Raw genomic sequence first — 20,092 nt, 5'->3', positions numbered from 1 at the left:
GCCCCTGCCCTCTGATTGATTGGAAAATTTTGCCTCCTGTTTCCAGCAATAGTGACTGCTCAAATTACCTGGATTGGACTGGTTTAATAACCTAAATCACCATTTGAAACAGATATTTTCTGTCACATTTGATGCAGCTGCACACTCCTGTCTCAAAACTATTCTCTTAGCCTCTCTGGACACATCGTCTAGTTATCCACAGTTCTCTTTAACAATTCCTGGGCTCCTCCTACCCATATGCCCTTAATGCAAATCTCCCCCATGGTCTTTTCCTGGAACAACTTCTCACATGAACCCTTGGTGAGCTCATCTACTTGCCTAATTTTAACCACAACTGTTTGCAGGTTATTCCAAAATCTGTATCTCCAACCTAGAACTCTCTCCTGATTCCAGACCCATATATACCACTACATCTTGGAGACTCCACTTAGATGTAACAAGGCATCCCAAGTTCAATATATCTAAGCTCTGCTTCTTGCCCTGGATTTCCCTACTCTACTGAATGGTTCTACCATCCACCTGTACATCTCAGCCATAAACATCAGAGTCACCTGACTCCCTCACCTATGGTAGGCAAAATTCTAAGAATGATCCTTGCCCTTGTATAATCTCCTCCCCTTGAGTATGGTAGGAACCTGTGAATATGATATGTTATTTCTATGATTACATTATGTTACATGGCAAAAGGGGACATTTCAGACGTAAGCAGGGCTAAAAATCAGTTGACTTCCGGTTAGTCAAGGGGGAGATTATCCAGGTAGGAGCAATCTGATCACATGAGCCCTTTAAAAGCAGAGAGTTTGCTCTGACTGGTGGCAGAAGGGGAAATTAGAGAGATTCTGAGCATGAGAAGGATTTGATATACCTTTGATGGCTTGAAGATAGAGACAGCCAAGAATGTTGGTAGCCTCTAGAAGCTGAAAATGGCTCCCAGCTAACCATCAGCAAGGAAATGGGGACCTCAGACCTACAGGTCAAGGAACTGAATTCTGCCGAAAAAACCTGGATGAGCTTGGACCAAGATTCATCCTCAGAGCCTCCCAATAAAAGCTCAGCCCATCTGACACTGTGACGTTAGCCCTGTGAGACCCTAAACAGAGAACCCAGTCAAGTCTGCTTTAACTCTGACCTACAGAACTGTGAGATAATAAATGGCTGGTGCTCTAAATGGCTACATTTGTAGTAATTTATTACACAGCAGTAGAAAAATAACACACCCTCAAATTCTATGTCTACTACCACTGCCTGGGTTTAGATCCTTCTATTTTCTTTCCTATTCTACCACACAACCTCCTACCTGGTCTCCCTACTGGTTTCGTCTTCCTCAAATCCAGAACAACAGAGTGACTAACCCAAACTGCAAATCTGATCATGTTATTCCTCTGCTTAAAATCCTTCAGTGGTTTCTATCCCTATAGGATAACATCCAAGCTCCTTAACATAGTTTACAAGGTTATTCCTGAATCCTGCCCTTGACTTCCTCTCAGATTCACCTTCTGCCATGTCTGCCTTGCACCTTATCCTGTAACACAGTTTCTCGACCATAGCCCTACTGACATTTTGGGTCAGATAATTCTTTGTTGTAGGGAACTGTTCTGTGCGTTGTAGGATGTTTAACAGCATCCCCGGCCTCTACCAACTAGACGTCAGTAGCACCCCACCCTCATTTATGACAACCAACAATGTCTCTAGATATTGCCAAATGCCTCCTGGGGGGTGCAACACTGCCTCGGATAAAGACCACTGAGCTAATAATACAGAACTACAGTGTCTCCCTATACCCAAGCTGGTTGTTTTTTTTTTTCCTCAGGAGCTAATATCACAAGTCCTGGAAAGGGTAGAGTCTGTGGTATCAAGAATAAAAGTATTGTAAATCTAGAAAAAACAGATGCTCTCTAATAGATGGACTGGGGGTCTGGTTTTAAAGTTAAGAAGCTTTGGGGAGATAGCTTGAAGATGGTGGAGGAGTAAGACGTGGAGATCACTTTCCTCCCCACAAATACGTCAGAAATACATCTACACGTGGAACAACTCCTACAGAACACCTACTGAATGCCGGCAGAAGACCTCAGACCTCCCCAAAGGCAAGAAACTCCCCACGTACCTGGGTAGGGCAAAAGAAAAAAGAAAAACCAGAGACAAAAGAATAGGGACAGGACCTGCACCTCTGGGAGGGGGCTGTGAAGGAGGAAAGGTTTCCACACGCTAGAAGCCCCTTCACTGGTGGAGACAGGGGGTGGCGGGGGGGAAGCTTTGGAGCCACGGAGGAGAGCGCAGCAACTGGGGTGCGGAGGGCAAAGCGGAGAGATTCCTGCACAGAGGATCAGTGCCGACCTGCACTCACCAGCCCAAGAGGCTTGTCTGCTCACCCGCCTGGGCAGGCGGGGGCTGGGAGCTGAGGCTCCGGCTTCGAAGGTCAGATCCCAGGGAGAGGACTGGGGTTGGCTGCGTGAACACAGCCTGAAGGGGCTAGTGCACCACAGCTAGCCGGGATGGAGTCCAGGAAAAAGTCTGGAGCTGCCGAAGAGGCGAGAGACCATTGTTTCGGGGTGCGCAAAGAGAGGGGATTCAGAGCACCACCTAAATGAGCTCCAGAGACAGGCACAAGCCACGGCTATCAGCGCAGACCCCAGAGACGGGCATGAGACGCTAAGGCTGCTGCTGCAGCCACCAAGAAGCGTGTGTGCGAGCACAGGTCACTATCCACACCTCCATTCCCGGGAGCCTGTGCAGCCGGCCACTGCCTGGGTCCCGTGATCCAGGGACAACTTTCCTGGGAGAACACACGGTTCACTGCAGGCTGTTGCAATGTCACGCTGGCCTCTGCCGCCGCAGGCTCGCCCCGCATTCCATACCCCTCCCTACCCCCCCGGCCTGAGTGAGCCAGAGCCCCCTAATCAGCTGCTACTTTAACCCCGTCCTGTCGGGGCAGGAAACAGACGCCCTCAGGTGACCTACACACAGAGGCGGAACCGAATCCAAAGCTGAGCCCCAGGTGCTGTGCGAACAAAGAAGAGAAAGGGAAATCTCTCCCAGCAGCCTCAGGAGCAGCGGATTAAATCTCCACAATCAACTTGATGTACCCTGCATCTGTGGAATACCTGAATAGGCAACGAATCATCCCAAAACTGAGGCGGTAGATTTTGGGTGCAAATGTAGACTTGGGGTTTGCTTTCTACATCTGTTTCTGGTTTTATGTTTATCTTACTTTAGTATGTACAGCTTATTATCATTGGTAGATTTGTTTATTGATTTGGTTGCTCACTTCTTTTTTTTCTCTTTTATATATATATCTTTTTCCTTTTTCTCCTTTTGTGAATGTGTATGTGTATGCTTCTTTGCGTGGTTTTTTCAGTATAGCTTTGCTTTTACCATTTGTCCTAGGGTTCTGTATGTCCGTTTTTTTTGTTTGTTTGTTTGTTTTTTTAACTATAGTTTTTAGCACTTGTTAACATTTGTGGATTTGTATTTTCATTTGGTTGCTCTCTTCTTTCTTTCTTCCTTCCTTTTATTTATTACTTTTTAATTTTTTTATTTTTAATAATATATTTTTTATTTTAATAACTTTCTTTCTTTCTACCTTCCTTCCTTCCTGTCTCTCTCTCTCTCTCTCTCTCTCTCTGTCTCTCTGTCTCTCTCTCTCTCTTTCTTTCTTTCTTTCTCTCCCTTTTCTTCTGAGCTGTGTGCCTGACAGGGTCTTGGTGCTCTGGCCAGGTGTCAGGCCTGATCTCTGAGGTGGGAGAGCCGAGTTCAGGACACTGGACCACCAGAGACCTCCCAGCCCCATGTAATATCAAACGGTGAAAGCTCTCTCAGAGATCTCAATCTCAGCGCTAAGACCCAGCTCCAATCAATAACCAGCAACCTAAAGTGCTGGACACCCTATGCCAAACAACTAGCAAGACAGGAACACAACCCCACCCATTAGCAGAGAGGCTGCCTAAAATCATAATAAGGTCACAGACAGCCCAAAACACACCACCAGACACGGTCCTGCCCACCACAGAGACAAGATCCAGCCTCATCCAACAGAACACAGGCACCAGTGCCCTCCACCAGGAAGCCTACACAACCCACTGAGCCAACCTCATCCACGTGGGGCAGATACCAAAAAAAATGGGAAGTATGAACCTGCAGCCTGCAGAAAGGAGACCCCAAACACAGTAAGTTAACCAAAATGAGAAGACAGAGAAATACACAGCAGATGAAGCAGCAAGGTAAAAACCCACCAGACCAAACAAATGAAGAAGGAAATAGGCAGTCTACCTGAAAAAGAATTCAGAGTAAATGATAGTAAAGATGATTCAAAATCTTGGAAACAGAATGGAGAAAATACAATAAACGTTTAACAAGCACCTAGAAGAAGTAAAGAGCAAACAAACAATGAGGAACAACACAATAAATGAAATTAAAAATTCTCTAGAAGGAATCAATAACAGAATAACTCAGGCAGAAGAATGGATAAGTGACCTGGAAGATAAACTAGTGGAAATAACTATCACAGGGCAGAATAAAGAAAAAAGAGTGAAAATAATTGAGGACAGTCTCAGAGACCTCCAGGACAACATTAAATGCACCAACATTCGAATTATAGGAGTCCCAGAAGAAGAGCAAAAAAAAGGGACTGAGAAAATATTTGAAGATATTATAGTTGAAAACTTCCCTAATATGGGAAAGGAAATAGTCAATCAAGTCCAGGAAGCACAGAGAGTCCCATACAGGATAAATCCAAGGAGAAACATGCCAAGACACATATTAATCAAACTATCAAAAATTAAATACAAAGAAAAAATATTAAAAGCAGAAAGGGAAAAGTAACAAATAACATACAAGGGAATCCCCATAAGGTTAACAGCTGATCTTTCAGCAGAAACTCTGCAAGCCAGAACGGACTGGCAGGACACATTTAAAGTGCTGAAAGAGAAAAACCTACAACCAAGATTATTCTACCCAGCAAGGATCTCATTCAGATTCGACGGAAAAATTAAAATTGCTTTACAGACAAGCAAAAGCTAACAGCATTCAGCACCACCAAACCAGCTTTACGACAAATGCTAAAGGAACTTCTCTAGGCAGGAAACACAAGAGAAGGAAAACACCTACAATAACAAACCAAAAACAATTAAGAAAATGGTAATAGGAACACACATATCGATAACTACCTTAAATGTAAATGGATTAAATGCCCCAACCAAAAGACTCAGACTGGCTGAATGCATACAAAAACAAAACCCGTATATATGCTGTCTACAAGAGACCCACTTCAGGCCTCAGACACATACAGACTGAAAATGAGGTGACGGAAAAAGATATTCCATGCAAATGGAAATCAAAAGAAAGCTAGCTTAGCATTTCTCATATCAGAAAAAATAAACCTTAAAATAAAGACTATTATAAGAGACAAAGAAGGACACTACATAATGATCAAGGGATCAATCCAAGAAGAAGATATAACAATTGTAAATACTTATGCACCCAACATATGAGCACCTCAGTACATAAGGCAAATGCTAAAACCCATAAAGGGGAAACTGACAGTAACACAATCATAGTAGGGGACTATAACACTGCTCTTTCACCAATGGACAGATCATCCAAATGAAAATAAATAAAGAAACACAAGCTTTAAATGATTCATTAAACAAGGTGGACTTAATTGATTCTTATAGGGCATTCCATCCAAAAACAACAGAGTACACTTTCTTCTCAACTGCTCATGGAACGTTCTCCAGGATAGATCATACCTTGGGTCACAAATCAAGCCTTGGTAAATTTAAGAAATTTGAAGTTGTATCAAGTATCTTTTCAGACCACAACGCTATGAGACTAGATATCAATTACAGGAAAAAATCTGTAAAAAATACAAACACATGGAGGCTAAACAATACACTACTAAACAACCAAGAGAGCACTGAAGAAATCAAAGAGGAAAAAAAATACCTAGAAAAAAATGACAATGAAAACATGACAACCCAAAACCTATGGGATGCAGCAAAAGCAGTTCTAAAAGGGAAGTTTATGGCAATACAATCCTACCTCAAGAAACAAGAAACATCTCAAATAAACAACCTAAACTTACACCTAAAGCAATTAGAAAAAGAACAAAAAAAACCCAAAGTTAGCAGAAGGAAAGAAATCATAAAGTTCAGATCAGAAATAAATGAAAAAGAAATGAAGGAAACAATAGCTAAGATCAATAAAACTAAAAGCTGGTTCTTTGAGAAGATAAACAAAATTGAGAAACCACTAGCCAGACTCATCAAGAAAAAAAGGGAGAAGACTCAAATCAATAGAATTAGAAATGAAAAAGTAGTAACAACTGACAAGGCAGAAATACAAAGGATCATGAGAGATTACTATAAGCAACTATATGCCAATAAAATGGACAACCTGGAAGAAATGGACAAATTCTTAGAAAAGCACAATCTCCTGAGACTGAATCAGGAAGAAATAGAAAATATAAACAGACCAATCACAAGCACTGAAATTGAAACTGTGATTAAAAATCTTCCAACAAACAAAAGTCCAGGACCAGATGGCTTCACAGGCGAATTCTATCAAACATTTAGAGAAGAGCTAACACCTATCCTTCTCAAACTCTTCCAAAAATATAGCAGAGGGAGGAACACTCTCAAACTCATTCTGCGAGGCCATCAGCACCCTAATACCAAAACCAGACAACGATGTCACACAAAAAGAAAACTACAGACCAATATCACTGATGAACATAGATGCAAATATCCTCAACAAAATACTAGCAAACAGGATCCAACAGCACATTAAAAGGATCATACACCATGATCAAGTGGGGTTTATTCCAGGAATACAAGGATTCTGCAATATACACAAATCAATCAATGTGATACACCATATTAACAAATTGAAGGAGAAAAACCATATGATCATCTCAATAGATGCAGAGAAAGCTTTTGACAAAATTCAACACCAATTTATGATAAAAACTCCCCAGAAAGTACGCATAGAGGGAACTTACCTCAACATAATAAAGGCCATATATGACAAACCCACAGCCAACATCGTCCTCAATGGTGAAAAACTGAAAGCATTTCCACTAAGATCAGGCACAACACAAGGTTGCCCACTCGCACCACTATTATTCAACATAGTTTTGGAAGTTTTAGCCACAGTAATCAGAGAAGAAAAAGAAATAAACGGAATCCAAATCGAAAAGAAGTAAAGCTGTCACTGTTTGCAGATGACATGATACTATACATAGAGAATCCTAAAGATGCTACCAGAAAACTACTAGAGCTAATCAACGAATTTGGTAAAGTAGCAGGATACAAAATTAATGCACAGAAATCCCTTGCATTCCTATACACTAATGATGAAAAATCTGAAAGAGAAATTAAGAAAACACTCCCACTTACCATTGCAACAAAAAGAATAAAATACCTAGGAATAAACCTACCTAAGGAGACAAAAGACGTGTATGCAGAAAACAATAAGACACTGATGAAAGAAATTAAAGATGATACAAACAGATGGAGAGATATACCATGTTCTTGGATTGGAAGAATCAACATTGTGAAAATGACTATACCACCCAAAGCAATCTACAGATTGAATGCAATCCCTATCCAACTACCACTGGCATTTTTCACAGAACTAGACAAAAAATTTCACAATTTGTATGGAAACACAAAAGACCCCAAATAGCCAAAGTAGTCTTGAGAAAGAAAAACAGAGCTGGAGGAATTAGGCTCCCTTACTTCAGACTATACTACAAGGCTACAGTAATCAAGACAGTATGGTACTGGCACAAAAACAGAAATATAGATCAATGGAACAGGATAGAAAGCCCAGAGATAAACCCACACACATACGGTCACTTTATCTTTGATAAAGGAGGCAAGACTACACAATGGAGAAAAGACAGCCTCTTCAATAAGTGGCGCTGGAAAAATGGACAGTTACATGTAAAAGAAAGAAAGTAGAACACTCCCTAACGCCATACACAAAAATAGACTCAAAATGGATTAAAAACCTAAATGTAAGGCCAGACACTAGAAAACTCTCAGAGGAAAACAGGCAGAACACTCTATGACATAAATCACAGCAAGGTCCTTTTTGACCCACCTCCTAGAGAAATGGAAATGAAAACAAAAATAAACTAACGGGACCTAATGAAACTTAAAAGCTTTTGCACAGCAAAAGAAACCATAAACAAGACAAAAAGACAACCCTCAGAATGGGAGAAAATATTTGTAAATGAAGCAACTGACAAAGGATTAATCTCCAAAATTTACGAGCAGCTCATGCAGCTCAGTATCAAAAAAACAAACAACCCAATCCAATAATGGGCAGATGACCTAAATAGACATTTCTCCAAAGAAGATATACAGATTGCCAACAAACACATGAAAGGATGCTCAACATCACTAATCATTAGAGAAATACAAATCAAAACTACAATGAGGTATCACCTCACACCAGTCAGAATGGCCATCATCAAAAAACCTAGAAACAATAAATGCTGGAGAGGGTGTGCAGAAAAGGGAATTTTCTTGCACTGCTGGTGGGAATGTAAATTGATACAGCCACTATGGAGAACAGTACGGAGGTTCCTTAAAAAACCAAAAATAGAAGTACCTTATGACCCAGCAATCCCACTACAGGGCATATACCCTGAGAAAACCATAATTCAAAAAGAGTCATGTACCCCAATGTTCACTGCAGCTCTATTTACAATAGCCAGGACATGGAAGCAACCTAAGTGTCCATCATCGGATGAATGGATAAAGAAGATGTGGCACAGATATACAATGGAATATTACTCAGCCATAAAAAGAAATGAAATTGAGTTAATTGTCGTGAGGTGGATGGACCTAGAGACTGTCATACAGAGTGAAGTAAGTCAGAAAGAGAAAAACAAATACCGTATGCTAACACATATATATGGAATCTAAAATTTAAAAAAAACTGGTTCTGAAGAACCTATGGGCAACACGGGAAGAAAGATGTAGACGTACAGAATGGACATGAGGACAGGGGAAGGGGAAGAGTAAGCTGGGACGAAGTGAGAGAGTGGCATGGACATATATACACTACCAAATGTAAAACAGATAGCTAGTGGGAAGCAGCCGCATAGCACAGGGAGATCAGCTCGGTGCTTTGTGTCCACCTAGAGGGGTGGGATAGGGAGGGTGGGATAGGGAGTGTGGGAGGGAGACGCAAGAGGGAGGAGATATGGGGATATATGCTTATGTATAGCTGATTCACTTTGTTATACAGCAGAAACTAACACACCATTGTTAAGCAATTATAGTCCAATAAAGATGTTAAAAAAAAATATGTGCAGGGCTTCCCTGGTGGCACAGTGGTTGAGAGTCCACCTGCCGATGCGGGGGACACAGGTTCGTGCCCTGGTCTGGGAGGATCCCACGTGCCGCGGAGCGGCTGGTCCCGTGAGCCACGGCCGCTGAGCCTGCGCGTCCAGAGCCTGTGCTCCACAACGGGAGAGGCCACAACAGTGAGAGGCCCACGTACCGAAAAAAAAAAAAAAAGTCCACACAAAAACTTACACATATGTTCTTAGCAGCATTAGTAATAACAGTCAAAAGATGGAAACAACTCAAATGTCTATCAAACAATGAATGGATAAATAAATGTGCTATATCCATATAATGGAATGTTATTCATCCATAGAAAGGAATGAAATCCAAATACATGCTACAACATGGATGAGTCTTGAAACATTACGCTAAGTGAAAGAAACCAGTCACAAAGACTATATATTTTACGATTCACTTGCATAAAATGCCCAGTAAAGGCAAATCTACTGATACAGAAAGTAGGTTAGTGGTTGCTTAGGGCTATGGGAAATAGGGGGTAGGAGAGTGGTAGCTAAAAGGTATAAGATTTTCTTTAGAGATGATGAAATGTTTAAAAATTGACTATGGCAATGGCTGCACATATCTATGAATACACTAAAAAATCATTGAATTATACACTTTGAATGGGTGAAGTATATGGTATGTGAATTATATCTCCATTAAGCTTTTACCAAAAAAAAAGTAACCCAAGCAATTCTTGGCATCTCCTTACTCCTCTGCCCCAATCCTGCTTAACACTACCCTGAAGGGATAGGACATGGAAACAAGCAGGTTTGGATGGGTGTGGGGTGAGAACATCACGAGTCTAGAGCAAGGGGGGCACCGCCAAGGAACTTTTCACTTCTCTTGAGCCCTCTAGTTTTTTCCTACTTAGTGAGGCTTAGCCAACCTCACTCTTGTAGCTTTGGATTGAGTCACTGTTCCAGAGCACCTATATAGGAGAAACTTCTGTGCCATTAGTTCACATCCACAGTTCTTGGAAGTTCTAGAAAACTTCAGAGAATTTGGCTGCTAACTTTTGATGCCAAGGTACTCGCTGGATATATGGGCCACTGCTATTTCTAACTCTCAGATTAAAATCAAATTTTTAAAAACCTGTCTTATCTTTTCAACAAATGGTGCTGGAAAAATCAGATATACATTTGCAAAAAAAGGAAGGAAGGAAGGAGGGAGGGAGGAAGGGAGGAGGGAGAGAGGGAGGGAAGGAAGAAACAAAGAAAGAGAAAGGAAGGAAGGAAGAAAAGCAAAACCTTGACCCTTACCTCATACCATACACAAAAATTAATTAATTGGATTTCACCGAAATGAAAAAAAATTGCTCTTGAAAAATTAAGACAGCCATTAAAAAGATGGAAACACATACTACAGACTGGGAGAAAATATTTGCAAATTACGTATGTGATAAAAGACTTGTATCCAGAATATATAAAGAACTCTTATAACTCAATAATAAGAAGACAATTCAATTTTTTAAATGGCAAAGATCTAAATAGACAGCTTAACAAAGAAGATACACAAATATCCAATAAGCATGTGAAAATACATTTGATATCATTAGTTATTAGGGACATGCAAATAAAAAAAAACACAATGAGATACCATTTTATACCCACTAGAATGACTGATAAAAAGATAGACAATAACAAGTGTTGGCAAGATGTGAAGAAACTGGAATCCTCCTACATGGCTAGTAGGGATGTAAAATGGTGCAGCCATTTTAGAAAATAGTCTGGCAGTTTCTCAAAATGTAAACATATACATACCATGTAACCCAGCAATACTATTCTTAGGCATTTCCCCAAGATAAATGAAGACATATGTCCACATAAAAATCTGAACATGAATGTTCATAGCAGCTTTATTCCTAATAGCCAAAAGGTTGAAACAACCCAAATGTCCATCAAATTATGAATAAATAAATAAAATGTGGTATATCCATACAATGTAGTATTATTCAGCCACAAAGAGGAATGAAGTAGTGCTATGCTACAACATGATGAACCCTGAAAACACGCTAAATAAAGAAGTCAGCCACAATAGACCATATATGGCATGATTTCATTCATTAGAATTCCAGAATGAGCAAATCTGTAGAGACAGAAAGTAGATAAGTGATTGCCTAGCAATGGGGGGACTGGGGGATTGGAGCATGATGTCTCAAGGGTGCAGTTTCTTTTCGTGGTGATGAAAATTTTCTAAAATTGATCCTGGTGACGGATACACAACTCTGTGAACATACTAAAAGCCATTGAATTGTACACAAAAGGGGTGAATTGTATGGTATGGAGGTTATATCTCAATGAAGCTATTTTTAAAACTATATTTGGAGACAACGCATTTTCTTCCACTTTGAGGGAATGGCAATAATGAGAAAGATGAAAGTAAAGAACTAAGAACAAGAGGCCAGTTACTTCAATGGTTGCTAATGGAACCGCCTGCATCCCTGGATCAGTCCCCACTTAAAGATCCTCCTCAGTTTACTCAAGAAATAGCTCTGATGCTAACCTCTCCCATTGTCAATAATTCTTTTCAGCACTGAAAATAGCACCACTATGTTGAAGACACCTTAATAATGGCACTGTTAAATGCTTGACAGTTAGCAGGCTGGCTTTCATCTTGCCTTGTTTTGTGATTCCTCCACCCTCTGCTTCTCATATCATCCACATTGGAAAGAAAAGGCGTTCAAATCAAAATTACAAGTTTGAAAATATACTTTGGTCATGTCATCACAGGTGTCAAGAAAGATCTGAATATAAGACCTGTGCAAATACCTTTAGGGACCATCCTAGAAAACAACATATCCACCAAGGTGATTACTATATCAGGTTGGAGATCCTAGGAGCATAGAGAGGTGGAGGGCATTGAGAAGAGTAGCAGCTTAGTGAAAAATATCTAAACAGAAGCAACACTGTAAGATGAATACTCTGTTAACATGGAGCCAGAAGTACTCTTATAGGTCATGTACTTATCTCAAAAACAGCTCCAGAGAAGAGATGTGATTGGCCCCCATAACACATAGCTAGTTGAGAACACAGTGACGACGAGAACTCAGGTCTTTGAATCCCAGTTTAGGGCTCTTTCCATATGCTAATGTTGGATATTGATAGACTAGTCAGTGTGGGAGACTGGAATACTGTGCCAAAGCTTTTGAGTGAAAGGACCAAGCCCCAGCTCAATCACTGCTCAGAGCCAAGAGCATCTCATCAAGAATAAAACTCCGGGCTTCCCTGGTGGCACAGTGGTTGAGAGTCCGCCTGCCGATGCAGGGGACACGGGTTCATGCCCTGGTCCGGGAAGATCCCACATGCCGTGGAGTGGCTGGGCCCGTGAGCCATGGCCGCTGAGCCTGTGCGTCCGGAGCCTGTGCTCCGCAACGGCAGAGGCCACAAGAGTGAGAGGCCCACGTACCGCAAAAAAAAAAAAAAAAGAATAAAACTCTAAGATGATAAATTACTGAAGAAATAACCAATCACCAGACTACACTTGGTCTTTTCTTTCCAGAAGAACAACAGTATATTCGATGTTTGGCCACTTCCATCTTTCTTTTTTTTTTTTTTTGGCCGTGCCGTGTGGCTTGCAGGATCTTAATTCCCTGATCAGGGATCAAACCCAGGCCACCGCAGTGAAAGCATCGAGTCCTAACCGCTGGACCACCAGCAAATTCCCTTAAGCCTTCTTTTAAAGCATAAAATCTACCTCAGTGTGAGACATCTTGAAGTCTATATTACATATAGCAAGGTAGTTTGCAAACTACCTCCTTTCAAAGAGCCCAGCCTGCTTCCCTTCTTTGCTCTTTTCTACTTCATGTTTGAGCCAATCGTCTCAAATCCTGTCTCCAGGAATCAAATCTGTGGAAGGTTGAGGAGGGGGAACTTTTGGTAATGCAAACATTACCTTTCCAGCCTTGGTTTTCTCAAGCGAAGGTCAATGATAAATGACCTCCCTTTTGGGGCATAATTTATGTCCACGTGGTCTTTTTGATTGAGCCAAGGTTGACTAACAGGACACAACACTAGGAGGAGAGAGGGGATGGCTCTGGGAGACCTGGAGGCCAGGGAGTATAAGTAAGACCAGATGTGGCTGAAGGGGGCAGAGGTGGGGGGCATGGAGAAATACCGGCTACACAAACAAAATAAAGTCACATCCACCTTGGGAAATGCACTCAACATTTCCAAGGTTAGATCCAACTTGTCTTCCTGTGTTTTCTGCAATTACCTTTGTGCTTCCAGCACCCAGTTATTTAGTATAGCAAGATGGAAGGGGCAAGTCTTTCCTGGAATACTTAGCAGCAGTTCAAACATCCTTCATGCTCTCATTTTCCTATTCTACCATCTTCTGGTTCAAAACATTTCTTAAAACTCCTGTTCTAGCTTCCGAGGCTATGGGTAATCTTGGAATCAGCTTAAACCTCTTTTGTTATTCTGAGACCTAAAATCCCTGGTTCAAGTAGTTAGTACTAGAAAGATATAGACAGAAACACAAAATAAATTCATCCAAATGAAGACTGGCCCAACAAAGCTAACACAAATCCTAAAGGCCATACTTATCCCTTAGGCAGGGATCTTGAGGCAACAGTGAATCTCTGCACAGAACCTGAATATGGGCAAAACTGAGAATAGAGATGCCAATAAGTATAGCATGAAAATGGATGGTGTGAGGACCAGCTGTAGCCCTGTGTAAGACGCCAAAACGCTAAACGTCTGTCATTAAAGCTCTGCATCTCTAAAAAACAGAAGCACCATGCCCTGCGCTTTACAGAAATGAATTTAAGGCTAGACCATGTATCTACTGAGGCACTACTACCAAGTGAACCAGAAATCTGGGTTCCAGTTTTTATGCGTCCATTACGTTTAAGCATAAAGGTCCATATGTGACTTGATTATAGAAATTAATAGTTGGATAATTTTGTCAACACACTTCAATCACTCCAGCTGCCAAGGAATCAAAAGAACAACTTCACCTGAGAGTGAACCAATATGCAGCATCATCCAACTCTTCATCGTGTTTTCCCCGACCTCCTAGAAATCCACTACAGCCCGTGGGAGTAGCCAGAGCGCTACTAACTACTCCTTATTCCATTAGCAATTGCTTATTGAGGTGAGGAATAAACTGGGTCCTCGTCCTCCTAGTGATGGTTAGCTTCCCTGCCTACACAGACCGCAAATATCTCTGAGGAAACTGGTCTTCTATACCGGCAAAACATAAGCCCTGAAAATATCAAAGGCTCCAAAAGCACATCCAAACAAAATAAAAACAGAAAGAGATGAGAGCCACGTCCACAGGTTTCTTGTCAGTCAGCATAAGTCAATCAGTCAAATGGTACACATGAGAACAGAAGCAACAATAAATCTGGTATAATCAACTGGGCTGTTTTAACTGATCATTATTTAAACGACGGGGGAGAAAACGACTTGATTTGGTCTGTTTGGGATCCAGTTAGAGCAAGACTGAAACCAAGGGACGGCCTTGACTTCATGATAAAAACGTTCCATAACAAAGAGCCTTGACCATACTTTGTCCTTTCTGCCTGGTGCCACATTTAGCCAAAGACAGGCATGGAATCTCATCCAAGCAAGTCCGAGCCATTGCAACACATGTGCCTTCAGCCTGCACAGAGGAAGATCATATTCCCAAGCAGTAAGAATACCCACCAGTAATCAAAGTGACTGACAGGTGTTAACATTAGGGCTGTCATCACTAGAACTGGGAGATGGGCTGGGCTCCAAAATTTTGAATTTGGCACCAAATTTCAGTATACTCAGCACCTATTCTGTAATTAGTAGGTTTTGTCCTTGCACCCCCAAATTTTGTTATTTAATGTCCTTGCCGTAACCACACAACAATGTTTGATTTGTGGGTTACCCCGTGCATACCAGTGAGGTTAGAGTAGTTAGCTCCTAATCATTCAGCATATTCTGTAAACAGCATTTCCTAGTGTGCTCCTAGAGAGTGTGTGTATGTGTGTGTGTGTGCGTGTATCTGTGTATTCCATATGTTTGTGGTTAAAAAAGACTGGGAAATCCTGGGTCTAAATTAAATGGGTTTCCTTTCTGCAGGACTTCTCAGAACATTTAATGTGCCAATGGGCAATGTGAATCTCTAAGAAAGGCATATAATTTGCAGCATTTCACAACTTTATTTGACCACAAAACCCTTTTATGAAGAGCTCCTGGGGGTGGGGAGATGGGGACAGTTCTCAGAATACACTTTGGGAAAAACTGCTTTCAAAGTCTGCTCTCAGTGACTTCCAAGTGAGTAATAGATCGGAGCTGCCGGGGTGGAATATGCACTCCTTTGGAAGCCCCCCTATGTCTTCTGATAGACCTAAGGATAGTGTCTGGGACATTGAAAACAGAGGGCTTCTCAGAACATATCAGAACAGCTACCTGGGCCATGTGAGAATCTCCTTATGTCAACAAACATTTATAGAGCATCCACCATGAATCAGGAGCTAAGCATTAAAAAACAAACAAACAAAAAGGTTAAGATTACTTTAACTTTGCATGGTGGAGACAGAGAAGTTTTCAGAAATAACATGATATTTGAGGTAGGGCTTAAAAGATGACCCCCGGGGTCAGGGTAGGCAGAGGGAGACATTTTAAAGAGAAGGAACATGGACTTCCCTGGTGGCACAGTGGTTGGGAGTCCACCTGCCGATGCAGGGGACACTGGTTCGTGCCCCGGTCCGGGAAGATCCCACATGCCGCAGAGCGGCTGGGCCCGTGAGCCATGGCCGCTGAGCCTGCACGTCCGGAGCCTGTGCTCCGCAAACGGGAGAGGCCACAACAGTCAGAGGCCCGCATACCAGAAAAAAAAAAAAAAAAAAAAGAGAAGGAACAGTATGTGCAGAGCCAGTGATGCCTGCTCCCTCGAGCACTCCTCCCTGACGTGTCTGTACACACACCATATCATACTCTGGCATTTCCTAACGTGTTCCCCAAAGAAATGGGAACCAATCCTTGAAAGGAGTTGGAAAGCTTGCTGTAGGATGAAAATCCACCCATCACTGGACTGGAGCTTGTTTACCTAAGAGGCGGAGGAGTCCCTTTATTTATTATTAGGAACAATCACAGAATGCTGAGGTATGGTACATCCCACAAAATGCTGGAAATTTGTGGTAAGAATGATGAAGGTAAAGTAGGGGGAAGAGTGCTAACATTTATTAATATATATGTAAACTGTCTGACAATTTACATATTTTCTCAATGATGAATTGTATGCATATGTATTTACATTGCGTGTTTTGATTTACAGAGTGCTTTCATATTCGTGATTTCATTCGATCTTCATGAGAATCCTGTGAACATGGGTAGGGCAGGTGTGATTAGCCCCTTTGTACAGAGGAGAAGTGTGAGCCTCAGGACAGGTACGTGGTTAGCCCAACGTCACAGAGTAAGTGGCAATACCCAGATTAGAAACGAAGTCTTCTAAATCCCAGTCTTACGTCCTTGATTTGTATTTCCCCTGTACTTCTTCAAGAGGCTGAAGGTACAGGGAAGCAGAGTTATACCTAACGTTAGAAAAATCTTTCTAAAAATCACAGCTGTTCAACAGTGAAATAGGCTGTTTTATGAAACTGAAATGATTGTAGAGTATATCCTTGCCATAGGAGGGAGATTAAATGTCATGGCTTCTAGAGTTAGGGTCACCCTCAACTCGAAGATCCACTGATCATAAAATTCCTAGACCCTACTTCTCCGAGGTGAGGTTTACGATGATTAATCCTGTTCCTGGACAGCTCCTGTTCATCATACACTTGGTCCTCAAAAAAGAGATACTCTTAGATGCTTAGGAGTTAGAACCTTTCCCATCGCAGATAAACCCATTGCTGTGGTACAACAAACACAGATCACATACAACCAGTACCTCCAGGTTTCTCTCAGATCACAAAATGGTGGCGAACAGATAGAAGCCACACATTTAACCAAATTACCACGTATATGAGTTTGCATTTTCCCAGAAACTTAAAATCTTGCAGCACACAGTATATATCAGAGATTATGGGAGGAGGCACAGTTCTGCATTTGAACACTCAGCATCCTGATATGGTGAATCTATTTTTTTTTAAGAATCTATATAGTTGTTCAAACACCAAAGGTATTTTAAGAGGTAGAAAGTATGGACTGATAATAATCCACACTTGTCTTATCTGATGAGGGACCAGGATTCTCTTTACAGCCAAAGAAACCAGCCAGTGTTCCAATTCCCTTGGAACATTTTTTGTCATATATTTACAGCTCCCTGTGCTCAAGAGAATGGTGCATCTGTCTGATGGAGACGCCCGGCTGCATTCTTTCCCAGATATTAATATAGGTGGCACTTTAGTAGCATAACCAATGACATGAAGAACCTGATTTGGAGAGAAACAGATGGTACCATCTTTCTTGGGCTAATTTTAGGATCCTGAAATAGTCCCTTTCCACACAAACCATCAGTGGAACCAGATTAAGACAGCTATGTCACATGGGAAAGGGAGACAGAAAAAAATGTGGTCTAGTGTGAGGCAAAGACAACGAACCAGAAACCTCAGTGCTTCCCTTCGTCATAGAATATGAGGGTCACTTCCACCTCTTTTCATCAGAATGGATGCTGAATACCAATGTAAGAGTATCTAAGAAGAAATGAGTGGGCAAATCTCATTTCTAGTCACATACATTGAACGATCCAGGTTGCATCATGCACTAGCTAAATTCATATTCCAAGGAGTTTGTAGGACCTAGGCTCCAACACATCTTTTCTTAGCAGATAAGGAAGCTTGTAAGTGACCATTCTACCTGGCAAGTCAGAAACAGATAGAATTTCAAAGCCTCACATTCCTGGTCCATTGCTTTGTCTGCTGCAAAGACCTTTCTCCCAAATGAGACATAATATATCAGGTAGGGATGACGAGAGGTAGAGGAAGAGTCTCCCAACCAGAAATGATGTCCGAGGTGTCAGATGGTCGGCCAAGCATTTAGAACAAATGAGAAGAGGTATAATCCGGGGAAGAAGCACCTACCTGTTTTCCATCCAGAGTGTAGAGTTTTTTGACAACCCCGGTCTCTAGTTTGATGGCTTCAGTGATATCAGTGAGGACTTGCTCAAAAGAGTGGGCTGTCTTCTTGTTCAGAAGCACACGCACAGCCTTCCGAGGCTTCACCCCACTGCGGATGATGGTCACCAGCTTGGGGCGCACAAAGTCCTTGTTCTCTCTGGCCTGGGCACTGTTGCTGCTAGCCAGGGACTGAGGGGCTTTCATATTAGCAGATGTCTTCACGTTGACAGACCAGTTGGGATTGACATTCTTGGTGTACTCCACCTTTTTGAAGAAGTTGTCTGAGGAGCAAACATAGCTTTCCCCTAAGGGAAGAAATAAGTGGTGATTAGTTTAACAGCAGGTATATGGACTATTCTAACCAAACTAATACACACTGACCTCGAAGTAGGACTTCTGGAAAAATGGTGATAAAAACAAACTTCATGTGCAATTCCTAATTGGGCCCTCTAACAACTGGGCTCATTCAAATTCAAGAGCAAGTCATCGGCAAAATATTGAAAAAATCCTGTAAAGCTAAGGGTCCCAAGGATAATGAACATACCTAAGTATAATCTAACAAGTGGGGTTCTCAAGTTTGATATGATTTCATTTGAATTGAAAAGTTTACATTAACTCCTAGGATGTGTGTTAATGTCTAGGGGCATTACTAGAGCGTTTTTAACATGTCTCTATTTCTTAAAGTTCCTGCCCTATTTCTGGACTCACAGCCCTATTTGTTATATTATGAACTGAAGAGAACTTTCAAAATCAATACATTTTTATTCCAAGTCAAAGTGACCAAAGTCACGTTGTGTATTGGGCATACAGTGCAAACTTGCCCAGAAGCCCGATTGTACTTTGTACAGAGTATATGGCAAAGCAGTAGAATGCTAAAATGTGAAATGTGCGTGTGTGGTGAATGTATGTATGTGTGTATCATTGTGTCTTTTACCCCCATACCCAGGTGGAGAAACTATCTAAATAACAACCTGTAGGCACACACACACACACACACACACACACACTATTCCTTGTGTCTGCAAGTCTAGCTCTTGCTTGAGAAATGCTCTCCCCTGTTTCCACCACCCACCCCTCATCTTTCCATCTTCCTGAATGCCACACACCAGCTCGGTGTACTCAGGGCCATCTTCACCAGTGCTCACCCTTGGCTGCCACAAGTAATGAGGTGGAGATGTGAGAATACACCATACAGCCTGATTTATGGATTGGAGGGATCTAGTGTAATTTTCACATTTACCATGGGCTAGAGGAAATGACTAGTACAGCGGAAGAAATGCAGGGGCCAGAGGCAAGAGGAGGGGATTAGACACCTGGGACTAGAAGCTGGAGAAAAGAGGAAGAGAGGCTCAGCCTCGGGGAGAGACTATTGGAAAAGGTTGAATTTTTTGAGTGAAACACATTAGCCTCAAGGTATACAGAAGTTCAGCCAGAGGTTGAGATGCAGAAAACCAGTGTGACTGAATCAGGCTTAACTCATCAGTAATAACGCTAAATCGATCAATCAATCAATCAACCCGAGCCCGTGCAAAGAAAGCATCAAACACAATTATCATCTGAGGGCTCTTCTTCCTTCGGTCTCAGCAGGAGAACCAAGCAGAGACATTCACAAACGCCGGGGCTGATGATTCACTCCCTGTGCAAATATTGATTGCTTTGCGGTAGCACCAAAGCCTTTAAGTCGTGTTAATTGATAAATTTC

At 41.7% G+C, this 20,092-nt stretch overlaps 1 protein-coding gene across 7 annotated transcripts in view; it reads right to left on the bottom strand.

Moving 5' to 3' along the window:
* The window catches only part of DCX (doublecortin), a 149,599-nt gene that overhangs the window by 90,403 nt on the left and 39,104 nt on the right, over positions 1-20,092 (bottom strand). For all 7 annotated transcript variants that reach the window (XM_067724311.1, XM_067724310.1, XM_067724313.1 and 4 more), the window contains one exon: positions 18,355-18,695. In XM_067724311.1, the coding sequence (XP_067580412.1) occupies positions 18,355-18,695 (341 nt within the window). The remainder of the gene's footprint in view (positions 1-18,354; positions 18,696-20,092) is intronic.

The sequence above is a fragment of the Pseudorca crassidens genome, chromosome X (assembly GCF_039906515.1).
Source record: "Pseudorca crassidens isolate mPseCra1 chromosome X, mPseCra1.hap1, whole genome shotgun sequence".
Taxonomy (NCBI): Eukaryota; Metazoa; Chordata; class Mammalia; order Artiodactyla; family Delphinidae; genus Pseudorca; species Pseudorca crassidens.
The sequence above is the reverse complement of the archived record's forward strand: the minus strand, read 5'-3'. Positions and strand labels throughout refer to the sequence as shown.